Source organism: Alligator mississippiensis, chromosome 3 (assembly GCF_030867095.1).
Source record: "Alligator mississippiensis isolate rAllMis1 chromosome 3, rAllMis1, whole genome shotgun sequence".
Taxonomy (NCBI): domain Eukaryota; kingdom Metazoa; phylum Chordata; order Crocodylia; family Alligatoridae; genus Alligator; species Alligator mississippiensis.
This window is the reverse complement of record NC_081826.1, coordinates 153084347-153098087: the sequence shown is the minus strand read 5'-3', so window position 1 is coordinate 153098087 and position 13741 is coordinate 153084347. Positions and strand designations below refer to the sequence as shown.

At 43.4% G+C, this 13741-nt stretch overlaps 1 protein-coding gene across 6 annotated transcripts in view; it reads left to right on the top strand.

The window, feature by feature from the left end:
* Positions 1-13741, top strand: part of TDRD7 (tudor domain containing 7) — a 99656-nt gene that overhangs the window by 62896 nt on the left and 23019 nt on the right. For all 6 annotated transcript variants that reach the window (XM_006259248.4, XM_059724544.1, XM_059724543.1 and 3 more), the window contains 3 exons: positions 4772-5364; positions 9710-9896; positions 12061-12172. In XM_006259248.4, coding sequence (XP_006259310.1) covers positions 4772-5364; positions 9710-9896; positions 12061-12172 — 892 coding nt within the window. The remainder of the gene's footprint in view (positions 1-4771; positions 5365-9709; positions 9897-12060; positions 12173-13741) is intronic.

Here is a 13741-nt window from a genome sequence, read left to right as displayed (position 1 = left end):
TAAACAACTTGCTTAGTAACCGTAGTGGGATAGTGAAATGGAGTAGAGGCCTGAACATTGAACGACAGATTTAACAAAGTCACTTCCCTTACTTGGAAAAGTAACCAAAAGAATAAAATAATTTTAGCATTGTTACAGCAAATGTGTCTTGTGGTTCCCTTCCTTGACAGAGTGTTTTCTGTTCTGAAACATGCTTGTTATGCATTCTATTTTACTTACTTTTCATTTCCAGGATTTTTTTATTGCCCTTGTTTTTCCCTTCCAGGTAATTTAGGCTTCCCACCTTTTTATATTCACTTTCTTTTTCTATGATTTATTCTCTTTTGCAAGAGAGGACAAGCTCAGAAAATACTTATTCTGATACTTTGCATTATGAGGATGTCAAAGGAACTGGCAAGATCCTGATAAATATGAAATGTATGTAAACTACTTGCAGCACAGAAGTAGTCCTTGATGGTTGTGTCATATATCTGTGGGTTGTCTTGTTCAGTCTCTGCATCAGTATAAAGTGGGGTAATCTCGTCAAGATAATGTGCAGAGCAGAGCAGACATGCCTTGACATCTTGTGGCACTTATTGTTTCACAGGCTCTGGGAGGAGATCTTGGCTTCTGTTTGGGGCAGCCCTTCTAGGCCAGTTTCTAGGTCCTTACTACAAAGCCTTTCTTGGAAGGCTGATTGGGGGTCTCTGGAGATTTTGTAAAATAGCTAAAGTTATATTGCTCTTTTCCCTTATAGGGCTAGAGACAGACATTCAAAAAGCCTGAACCTGAACTTGCTACAGTTAGGGAATTGGCAGCATAGTCACAGCATCAGAGGAGGTACCCCCAGGGTCTTATTAACTGCTGTATTCAGTTTAGTCTCTGCTGCAGCAGAGGTGGCACCCCAGGATCTTGGTATCTGCCGCTTTTTGTATTTATTCCCCTCTCTGCTCCACACCCCTCCGTGATCAACAGGTGCTGCAGCTTGAGGTTGGGGCTGGATTGCAAACAGTAGCCTGTGGTGGCAAAAGGCTGCTAAACCTTGCTCTGTAATGACCAAGTCTTAATTATTTATTTGGTTCGCAGGTGGAGCAAGGTGTAGTATATGTGTAATAGCCCTTCTTTTAACCAGAAAAAGAGGAAGTTTTTTTCCTATTTGGCCTTTCATGAAGAAGCAGTTTCCTTCTGAATGTTATCAAGTGATACCTTCAACGGATGATAGAACTTCACCTGTCTAGGAAAAGACTCACTGTTTTTTAATATTCTAGAGTCCAAAGAGGAAAATATGCTTTCATTGATGATATGCTAGTGGATTGAGCTAGTTGTCCTATATAGTCCATTGTCAAGCTGAGTATCGAACCATGTTCCCTCTGATTTGCCTGGTATCTCCCTGCTATTCTGCAGTGTCTGAGCCTGTTCTGTAACTGGCTTATAGCACTTGAGGTGCTTCTTTATATGTTTTGCAGCATCACCTTCCCCACTGAAGTGAGGTGTCTGTTTTAAGGAACAGGGCTGACCTGATTTGTTTGAGTTTATGGAAATGCAGACTCTGTTTTGGTTTGGTTTGGTTTGGTTTGGTTTTTTTCTGAACGATATGCAGTGCCCCCTTACTGATACTTTCAGTAATTCATTTTCAGTGGCACACTTAATACATCTCTCACTGTGCTTGTTGGCAGCTAAACACTGAATGTATTTCTACTCCTGCCCTTGTAAGACCTGTTCAGTCATTCTGACAAGTGAGAAGCACTCAGCAGGAAATCTGACAAGTTTTGTTTCTTTAATATGAAAAAGGAAAATGCAGTAAGAAGCGTGGTTTTTTTCCCGTGTTGGACTTCAGAAAGACTGAAAAGACCATGCAAACCAACAAATTGAGTTGGATCCACGCAAGGAAAGGAAATGGGTACAATGACAACTTTAGATGGATTGCCAGATGCATGTTCTAGTTTTGTTGTTCCCATGCCTGTGCTTGGAGACTTGAGACAGTAACATCTACATGGCTTGTGTACAACCTGAGGAATTCTGCCCTGCTGAGGAGATAAAATGAAGACTTAATTGATTGTGCCCATGCTCACTCTTACCACTGGCTTGAGACACAGCTGCTTACTGCCTGACTTTAGTCTTCCAGAAAACATTTTCTTTTACTATCACAGTTAACTTTCTTCTAGTGTTAGTTAAGTTCTGGTTTATAGTATTTTAGTTGGGTGCTGACTACCTGCCATGTTTTTAAGTTTTGGACTTGGAATGGTGTCCTTTAGATATTGCCACGCTTGGAATAGGGTCATGCTGGTGACAGATGGATATTTTGGAGTGCCTCTGCTATAAGGGAGATCATGTGTCCCAGAAAATACTCAATCAGTCCTTCACCTCCCAAATCCACAAAGACAGAGAATCTAGGCTGCAATCCTGTCTCCTAGATGAGGCTATGGGTATAGCTTCAGAGCCAGGATCACAGATGTTCCCAGTATATCTTTGACTAGGTGGAGAGTACAAGCTTGGATTCTCTACCTTGCAGTATACTTATACATGTTCCTGGACATCAGGAGACATTACTTTACAGTTAGGGCTGCCAGGCTCTGGAATGGGCTCCCAAGTGAGGTGGTACTCTTTTCTACCTTGGGGGTCTTTAAGAGGAGGCTGGACAGATATTTGTCTGGGTGATATGATCCTGGCACCCGTTCCTGCCCAGGACAGGGGGTTGGACCTGATGATCTGTTTAGGTCCCTTCTGACCCTAAGTACTATGATACTATGAAAATGAAGAAACAAAGCCTCACTGGATGAAGTAAACAGAACTCAAGGGGTAAATCTTGCATAAAGCTACTGCAGATAGTGATCTCCCACTGAGACTTTGTGGCCCCATGCACTTCTCAAGCTTGGGTACAGTTCAAAGCTTAGTACCAAAGCAGCATACTGGACTGGGTCCACATAAACAGGGGCATGCTTTTGTAGCAGCACAGATAATAGCAGCACACATCTTGTGCTGCAGTTTGCACCCCTGCCCATGTGCTTTATAGTGGGAGACATTGTCCTGTTGCTTCACGTGCTGCATGGGGTCTGGCTGGGGCACAGGGTTCCTCATTAGGGGCTAGCCGGCAGGCAGCCCCCATGCTGAGGCACCTTGTGCTCTGGACATCTGAGGAGCAGCACGTCTCTGCCTGCTGGGCATACCATCTCTGCCTGCTGCAGACTCTTCCGCCCCCCATGCTGGAGTGCATTGTGCCTCAAGATGGGGGAGCAGACAGCCCTGGGCTGCCTCTGCATGTCTCAGCACAGAGGCTCCACATGTCTGAGCATGGGAGCTCCACAGCGGAGCATGGGAGCGAAGCAGCTGGCTGGGGCAGTGTGCCTTGAGATAGGGGAGCACCCAGCCCAGGGCTGGCCTGTCCTATCCTGCAGAACCTGTGGCTGCAGGGGGCCCCGCAGCCAAGGGGCCGTACCGCACTCATCCCCTGCCACCTGCGCCATGTTTAAAGGGCTTGATGCAAGGAGGGGAGTCCCTTCCCAGACAAGCAGGGCAGGAGTTCCCAGCTCCCCGCCCCCTCACTCCTCCCAGTGCAGCCCACATGCACACAGCCTGGCCCTGACTATTTTATTTCAGTGAATTTATACCTCAATTAACTGCAATTTTGATTTTTCAATGGATCAAAGGGCCCCAAAACTATATCTTGCAGCGGGCCCCAAAAAATTGTGGGCTGGCCCTGCCCAGGGCGGCCTACTCCCTCATCTCCACCTGCCTCAGCATGGGGGTTTTGCCTCTCCATGTGGTGGGTGGGGGGCGGAGGTGGCTGCCTGGGGCACAGGGTGCCTCAGCGCAGTTAGCTAGCGGGCAGCCTCTGCACTGAGGCACCCTGTGCTGGCCAAAGAAATGCAGCTTTATCATGGGACATGGTTCTACCAACTTTTTGCTCTGCAACACCTACTTATTAGTGATGCCACTGGAAGGAAATGGTAGCCTTGTTTTGCTAGCCCACTCTATATTCTTCCATTTAATTGGATTCTGCTTCACTCCCAATGGGAGTTCTCACATAGTTTAATAAGTCCAAACACTGATAAAATTTGAAAGGATCTAAAATAGTCTTTCCTCCTCATTTTAGCTGCTTCTGTTTCCACTGTGTTTTCTGTTCACATGTACATATATCTTCCCCAATACCTTCTCCCTGAATTCCTGGCTTTCCTTTCCACATGAGCTGGTGTGCTCCACCTGATCAATTCATTGTAGGGTAGACAGTCCCTTTTCTGTGCCCCTCATCTAGGCTCTTGAAAATGAGCTAACTTGCAAACTTTCAGCCACGCACCTTTAGTCAGAAGCCTTTCTGGCAGGCTCTAAACTCTCTAAAAATGTGCCATCAAATTTCTTTGTCATTGGTGACATTGTAAAATTCAGTGTTCATCCACTGAAGAGGGGACTGGAGATCCTTGGTATAATGTAAAGGTTAGTATCTGCAGAGGCAGTAGGTCACCAATGCATGGATTGCAGATGCACTAGAACTACCTGCAGCTGCTCTGGGAAGGTTTTTAGGACCTTTCAATTGTGAATGTTGCGTTCTGCAATTTCAGCTGAGAACAGTGCAGCCTCCCTCAGGTCCGGGGCTAATGCCTTGCACGCTGTTCTCTGTTGTGGCTGGCAGCGAAACGGTATTACTGTATTTCCTTGCAAATAGTGCACACCCAGATTTTTGGAAATTAATTGAGGAGGTCTGGCTCTGTGTATAAAATGCGTGACTTAGTGTTTGCTTATTAATTTGTAAGTAATTCAAATAATTTAATCTGATTTGTCTTTTTTCTTTTTAAAGGTGGAAACAGCATGCACTAGTGGGCAAACAGATGTACTCCTTTACCCTGCTAAGAAAACAAAACATTTTATAAAGAGTGGTTTAGATCATGAAAGAAAATCTCAAAACCTTACTTCTTCAAAAGCAGACCCTTTGCTACAACCAATTATGGAGATCAAATCTGCTTCATATAACAGTGACTTCAAACAGAAAGTTGCAGAAATTTTGCTTAAGTATTCCAGTGGTCTTTGGGCTAATGCACTTCCCAAGGTGTATGAAGATGCATACAAAGTAAAATTTCCTGAAGATATTTTGAATAATCTTGACTTACTATCTGATGTCTGTACTGTGGACCAAATATGTGACAACCCCAAAAAGGCAATCCTTTATGCTAAACCGCAAAAGTCTGTTGATGAGAATCTGAATGTCACTGAAAATATCCACATACACAAAGATATTAAGGCAGTGGTGGAGCGAGAGCACACTCTGCTAATGGAAGAGGCCAAGCAACAGTGTCCAGAAAATTTAACTGTCCCTCCTTTAATTGTTCCAGCTGAAGCATCCCCATCTGTATTGATAGTAGAGCTGTACAACACTAATGAAGTTGTCATCAGGTAAGTTTTAATTCATAAGACTTTTTTTTTATTTTATTTTCCTTACTTTTTTGTAGTCTGTACATTCATTCTCACCCCTTGGCTCAGGTGATGTACTTCAGGGGAGGGAAGCAAAAATTTCAGTGATAGATATATTATTAACTAACAGTAACACAGAAAGAATGCATTTTACTATCTGCCTACTGCATGCATAGAAAGAGGGACTATATTTGTTAACTTTACATGCCCATAAAGTGGCTGTATAGGAAAAATCTAATGTTAAATTTCCTGTGACACTGGGAAAAATTAAAAAACAAACAAACCATACTTGTTTTCCCAGCAGATATACCTTGTCTGATTATATGTTAGAATTGCATTGAGCAGAGTGCTTTATTTAAAAAAAAGAAAAGAAAAAAAAGGAAGGGGCAGGCAGAGAGCAAAGCAAAAGGTCTATAAGGGTCCTATCAAGAAGCTGGACAGTTTAGGTACTTTATTGAAGTTTAAAAGTAATAAATAGTATTGTATAAACAATACACTTGCAACAAACTTCAAGCGATGAATATAAAATAGTAACCTAGTTGTATAACGAACTGTTTGAACTTTAATCTAATAATTGGCAAGAAAAGTCCTGAGTATAGATGTGGGGCTGGAAGGGATTTCAGGTGGTCATCAAGTCCAACACCCTCCTCAAGGCAAAACTATATCTAAACTGTCATGCAAGTGTACAAACACTTACAATTTTTTTTAACTGGGCAGACAACGCTATTGCACAACCACCAGACACAACACCTGAAAACACCAATAGAAACAGGGGGAAGAATTCCTTCCCAGCAACCAGCAAACACAAAGTATAGGAGAACCAAACACCCTCTTATTTATCTTGCAATCTGGGGCCTGCAACTGGAACTTGACTCATCATGCATCCTAACTGGAGATGCAGGGCTCCCCTTTCTATCATACTATCCCTTCAATAAACTAATTCCTACTCTTTAATCTTGTTTCATAATCAAGCTCATTGTGGAGCTCAGCTTCATTCTTTTGCTGCTGAACATGGTTCTCTCCTATATCCAACTGCTCTGAGCTGCAGAGCTCTTTGTTTGCGATCTCTAAGTGATGCATTTCTGGGAGTCCTTGGACTTCCAACTGTTCCTCTTCACATCCTGCTACAGGTATTGCTAGTCCCAAATCATCACTGACCCGTGTCTGACCAGCTTCTTGACAGTTTCTAATGAAGGGGATTCCACAGGTTCCCTAGGCAGTCTACTCCACTGTTAGAACAGAGGCAGTGAATATTTTTTTTCCCTGATGTCCCATCTAAACCTTCTTTGCTGCGACTGCAAGCCATTACTCCACGTCCTATCCTCTTTAGTGAGAGAGAGAAGGTGTTCTTTCTCTCCTTTTTGGCAGGCCTTTGGATATTTGAAAATTGCTATCATGTTCTCTCCCTCCTACTTTAATTACCACTTTCTGGAAACTGAACATACATAATGCTCTTAACCTTTCCACATAGGGCTTGGATTCTAAGCCCTTTTATTATTATTTTTATTGCTCACCTTTGCACCCTCTTTAACTTCTCCACATCATTTTTAGCTGCACACAATATTCTAGGTAGGGATTAACCAGTACTGAGTAGTGCCATAATCATCTATTGCTTATACCTAATACTAATGTTGATGCACCTCAAAACTGCATTAGCCTTTTTGCACCTGTATCACATTGCTGACTTTTGTTGAGTCTGATATCCACTAAGACCTCAAAATTAATTGCAGTTCCATCCAACCAGTTGTCAGTCAACTGGTGGCAATGATTATGGCCTCTTAAAAAAAAATGGCCAGTGTAATCAAAGAAATGTTCCTAAGTGAGAAGATTTAAAGCAGTCAAGCCTTATGCATACTTTGCATTAATAAGAATGATGGGCCTAGTTTTTTCTTTCCCCACAGGATCTTATTTGTCCTTGTCAGACTTGGGAAAATGCCATATGCTTTTCTTTCTTCCTGTTCTAGTCTGTAATACTGAGTGCCTTAACTGTTCATATAGAATGTAATTTTGAGATTTGCTTTCAAAGCTGAATTTTAAAATTCTTAAAATTGCTTTCAACATGGATTCTGACATGAAGAAATTTTGAATTACATTGAGAGACCTAATTCTTGAAAAATACATTCTGTGTGCATTAACCCTGGTATAGGGTTATGCTTTCAGTAACTGGGCTAAACCCTCTCTGAGACTTTATTTTTATATTAGCCAACTGCCTGTCAAGAATGACGGGGGAGGGGGCTGGGATGGAGTGTTGCCACCTGACGCCCCATGCTGCCGCTATTCTGCTGCTTGCAGGGAGCGGGTGGGGGAGCCAACCCCTGTCCGGTCCTCGGCACCACTTGCAGGGAGTGGGGTGGGGGAGCTGAGGCTAGTGCTGTTGGCTTCGGCTCCCCCACCCTCTGTCTGGTATTTGGCACGGCTTCGGAATCATGGCGGCGCTCCCCCACACTTGAAGCACTCTGATTGGCTGTTTCCATCAGACAAACAGACAGGCTTTTATAATATTAGAATAATATATTTTAAATAGCTTTAGCATGCATTTCTTACTTGACACCATATTTTAGCTCCACCCCTCTCTCTCACATTTTGCCAGTATCAAAATTGACATTGACATTTAAGATAGAAGACTTCCTGCACCGTAAAAATCAGTAATGCCAAGTTTACTTAAATAGGGTATCCACCTTTTTGCACAAAATAACTACTGGAAATTGGAGGGGGGGGGGTGTTAAACAAGGTGATACATGGAACAGAGAGCCCAATTTATGTAGGAGTCCAAACCTCCTGGCTCTTCTTCGAGTTGAGTGAGCACCCAGCAGCATCTGACAAGTCAGCTCTGGGACTAGTCAACTCAAGGAGGGATCATGCAATTCAGTTCATCCTACAGCTGCTTAACTCAGCTGTGGGCCCCATCCTGGTATAGCTGAACTGCTCAGCCCTTCTTGGAGCCAGATGGGCAGCCAGCTGTGCCTGCTGTGTCCTGCCGCTAGGTAGTTTTTGCTTCCTCCTCCCCCTTCTATTTTCCAGTGAAAATACGTACTGAAGTTTTTAAAGAAAGATGTTTTTTCTTCATTCAACATTCCAGAGATGAGGTGCGCGTCTTATTTTGGGGTACGCATTATATGAGAAAATACAGTAACACTGTTAGTGAAGTCTACATGAAAAATGTCTGTTCATCATTTTTGGCAGCCCAGCTGAGCTTGGTTCTTCTCCTGGTGTTTATTACTTTCCAGGAAGGGGAGGAACTTGAGTAGAAGTTGAGATTTCTTTTAAAGGAACGAGAAGAGGAGGGAAGAGGGATAGTGGCCTTTTAGAAGTTGAGGACTTGTTGATCCAAGACCTTAACAATACCATTTCAGGGGACCTATAGATCTATCCAACAGATTACCAACTACTTGTTGGTAATCTGTTACCAACAATCTGTAGTTTGGATGGTATCTTTCCAGCAGAAATTTAATCAGGTTAAAATTGGATTTTAACTAGCATGATAGGAGGTTAGTTGAAGCTGCTCAGTTTTGGATTGTTAGAAATAGTGTGTGGGAGAATCATTTTGAGAGCAGAATGCAAGTGAGATGCTTAATCGAGCACTTTAACTTGCTTGGGGGTGGTGTTCAACTTCTGGCCTGCAGGCCAAATACAGTCCATGGAGCCTTGAAATCCCACCCACGGGGCTCCTGCTGGGGTCAGGAAATTTGGCTGCAGGGGATACATTGGCCATTAATACAGCTACCCTTTACCACCCACCAAATTCACAAATCTGAAGCCCTGCATGGCTGGCCACAGCCCGGCCGCACTTCCTTCCCCCTGCAGAGCCAGGCTACACCCCCTTGTTCCTCATCTGGATTGGAGCTGGGCCATACCCCCTTCCCCTGTGGGGCCTGCATGGCCAGATGGTACCCACCATGCCTGCCCCAGGCACTGGATCAGGACCACCAGCTGGATCTGGCCTATAGAAGGACAGGGTACTGCACATCTGACCTGCAGGTGAAAGGTTGAGCACCACTGTGCTAGATAGGCTAGTCGACCATCAGTTTTCTTTGGTCATCAAAGTCAGATTTGATTCTAAATTTCCAGAAACAGCTGGTTTCTGTAGACTTGTATGTAGCTTTGTGTTCTGGTACATAAAGTTTATATTCAGTTCTTCACTTCAGTGAACACTTTAACACTCCTTGCATATTTTTGTTTTTGACAAAGGAAAGTTCAGGTACTAAAGTGACTGTCTATCTACATAAATACACTTTTGTTTTTGTATCTGTTGAACTTTTCTGTTCCTACACTAACACATTTGGTGGATTTCCTCCTTCTTCCCTTCTCCCCATGGAAAAAAATGTAGGTATGTGGGAAAAGACTATTCTGCTGCTCAGGAACTGATGGAAGATGAGATGAAAGAATATTATAGTCAGAGTCCAACAGCATTACTAATGCAGTCTGTAAATCCAGGACAGCTTGTTGCTGCACATGCTGAAGAAGATGCCTGGTTGCGTGCTCAGATAATTGCAGTTGAAGACAACAGAATGAAGGCAAGCATACTTATGTTTTGGCACTCTACTAAAGACACAAAACATGAGGAGACAACCCCTTACAACAACAAACTGCTTCTCTTAATTACATAAAACACTAAGTGATTTTAAAGATTACTTCTCTCTGACTAAAGAAAATGGGATTGTCAGCATTTTTCCCTTCCTGAATGTATTTTGAGTATTCTGTGGTGCTCTGCATTGTAATCATTCTGCTAAACTAATAAATGCACCTTCAACATGCTTCTGGGGCTCGGAAGCACTATCTCAATCTTACAGTTTGGGATGCAAATGCCAGTATTTAGAATTCTGAGCCCTTGCTTCCAGTTATGTAGTACTATTGCTTTTTCCTTCCTGTTTGACAATTTAACACTGGTGAGCTCAGGCTTACAAGCACCTTTTATTCAGATTGGATATACTACCTTCTGCATTCTGGTCTATAACCTGTTTCAAGATGTGTGTTTAAACTCCTTATGTTATTGCAACTTCACTTTGTCCCTTGTTCTGTAGAACCAAACAGATGCATTTCTCCTGGCTCTGGTTGCAAAGGACTAGAACAGAGATCAGCAACCTTCCTCATGCCAGGCTGTGGGCAGCTACAGCTGGCCATGGAGCCTGGGCTGCTCACAACAGGCAGCCGGGAGGCAGCAAGCACTGCTGCAGGCAGCCTCAGCTGCATGGCAGGTAGCAGCTGCCCAGAGTTCAGACTGGCTGCAGTCAGGAAGGTACAAACAGCTGCACAGGGCTCCACATCCTTGGCACCGGCTTTGTGGCTGCAGTGGCTGCACATAGGCCTCTGGGCACATGGTGCTACAGAACCTTTTTGCAACCTCTTGGCTGCCTGCTGTAGTTGCCCCAGGCTCTGGACAGCTGCCGCAGGTGGTAGGTAGACTGCGAACAGCTGTGCCAGGCTCTGCAGCTTTGGCACCAGCTCCATGGTGGCTGCATGCACAGTGGAGAAGGGGCCAGGGCAGTGCATCCCCAGCCTCTCCCTCGCTATGTGCCCAGAGACATGTGTGCAGCTACTGCCAGTAATGAGGATCGGGCCCTTCTAGATTCTCCTGCTTCTGGCATGCCAAGTTGAGGTATGGATGGAGGTTGGGGTGTTTCTGGCACTCCGATTAAAAACATTGCTGACCCCTGAACTAGAATGTGACCAAACTAAACGCATGAGAAGTTTCAAGTGTTTTTTGTGTGAAGGCACTGTATTATTATATTAGCTAACCTTAAACTGTGCTCTTTCTGCATAGTCTCTTCTTTCCTAGTCAGAATGAATCTTGCACCAGGATCTGCTTAACAGACCATTTCATTCTGCAAATAAGCGTAGTTCACCCACAACTTGCTTACCTATTCCAAAAGTTTTATATTCAGATGTAAATTCACAAATAAGAATAAGAAAAATGATGGGCCTATAGTTTTCCTCCTGCTCCTCCCAGTATTATGGAGGTCTGTCTTGCACTGCAAGAACAGCTGCACGCTCTGAAAACAAGACTTCTTTTCTCCTTGCTGACAACTGATGTGTCCATTTCAGAGTTTTTCAGAAAGACTTAAGTTCACCTCCCTGAGCCTGACATTTATGCTAGGTTTTAAGACGATGTAATTTGTAGTTAAGAAAGATGGTGGGGAATGGGGGAAAAGATCTGTGTACCCTTCTAATGAATGAGGCACCATTACTACCAGTCTTGTTCAAACTGTCATTGAGCACTCATTCCCACTGAGCTATTTCCATTTTGCTTTGATAGGGGGAAATAGTAAAGTTATAGAGCTGCATTGGAATAATATGTATAAGTTTAACTCGGATCTTTACATACATGAAGTTCAGTATTACTCTGTTACTACCAGTTTTGCATACAATGTTTGATAGCAAGCTGACTGGAAAATGCAATTTGTGCATAGCTTTTAAATACTGTTGCTCCAGCGAAAGGCTGACAAGCCTGACAGTAGTGCTTTCAAGAAAGTTTGAAGGCAAACCCTCCTGTCATCCACTCTTGTTCGTATTGCATTGGCCTGAAGAATTTGTCCATAATACTATTGCAAATCGGATATCTTGTTGGTGAAAAACATTTTTATTTAACAGCTGACAAGGGGATGCAATACCACAGAGAATATACTTGGAGCAATCTTTAAAACTAGAAGAATAATTTTGTGTTTCCCTTTCAATTATTAGGTATGCTATGTCGATTATGGTTTCAGTGAGTTTATTGAAAACAACAAAGTATACAAACTAGACAAGCAGTTCTATTCACTTCCATTCCAAGCTGCAAAATGTAAATTAGCAGGTAAGAGAATTGTTGAATAGCTAGTACCATGATTTTGCATGGCCCTGAACAGAGGTGGGTGGACAAATTTAATAATTATCCTCCACTCTCTCTTGCTACACTTGCCTCTTGCACATTATTCATATTACTGGTTTTGTAGACCCACAATTTTGGACCTTCATTATGCTAAGCACTGTACTAGGGTAATTGTCTCTTCCTCCCAAGGTTTAAGATGAGACAAAGCACAGGGAAATGTTCTTGCTTTACACATGGGGAGTTGAAGCTTAAAGAAACTAAATGCCAAATTTGATTTAAGTATTAAAGCATCTAACGATCTAGATGGGCATTTGGTGGAATGTTAAAGGTAGATGTGTTTGTATCCTATTCACTTTTTAATGTAAGTTGAGCACCTAACATCTTTAGCCCCTTATGTAAATCCCACTACTCTCTTAACTACATCTTCAGGCTGCTTATTAAATACTCTTGTAAATCAGGCCTCAGGTGGTTTGTTCTGTCATATGTGGCAGAGCTGGGAACTGAACCCAGATACAAGTCCCAGCCCGGTGCCTTTTAAACACGGCTTGAATTACATTGAAAGCCTTTCTGGACAGGAACTATATTGTTCTGTGTTCGGTGCTTGGTAAAAGAAACTTCAATCCTGACTGATGTCTTTGGGTCTTACTGTAATATTAAAAACTCTGTGGTGAGAGATTAAACATCAAATGATCTTTGTATAGGTGAGTATTAGGGCTGTGCGAAGCTTCAGTCACTGATTCAGTTCAGCGGAGATTTGGGGTGATTTGGTGGCTGAATGTCCAAATCCAGATTGAATCAGGAGACCTTTTAATGTCTCCAAATCGAATTGGAACCTTCTGAATCAATTCGGAGAGATTCAGAAAGGTTTGGCAATTTTGGACATGGACATAGACACAGCTTTAAATGTTTTTTTTCTACATATGTCATGGTACCAGGTGGCTTGTGAATGTTGCGATGATGAGGCGGATGGAGGATCCCACAGGGGCTTCCCAGCACACTTGGCAGCAGACCCGGAAGTGGACCAGAAGCACTTCCCCCTACAGCCAATCACCGAGCCGGGGGGAACACAGGGGGCCCCCCAGTGCGTTCCATGGTGGACCCAGTAGTGGACCGGAAGTACTTCTGGTCCACTTCCGGGTTCGCCACCGAGCATGCACCCCCCCCCCCCCCCCCAAAAACACTCCTGTGGGATGCTCTGTCCACCCCAGCATTGCAGCATTCGCAAGCCGCACATGGTGCCTCGAGGTATATAAAAAAACAAAACAACATTTAAAACTGTGTCTATGGCTGAATAGCTGATTCTCTAAATCAGCATCGAATCTTCAGATTCGGATTCAGCCTAATCGAATTGGGAACAATGATCTGAATCAACTAATCAAATCACTGTTCCTGATTCGGGCCAAATCCGAATCGTATAGAGCCCGTTTCGCACACCTCTAGTGAGTATGTAGTTAGGTGGCCTGAGAGATTAAAAATTCTTCAGTTACTGCTTCAGCATCCTTGGTGGTTCCAGTATAAAAAACATAAATAACCTGTGCAACTGAGATGAAAGCA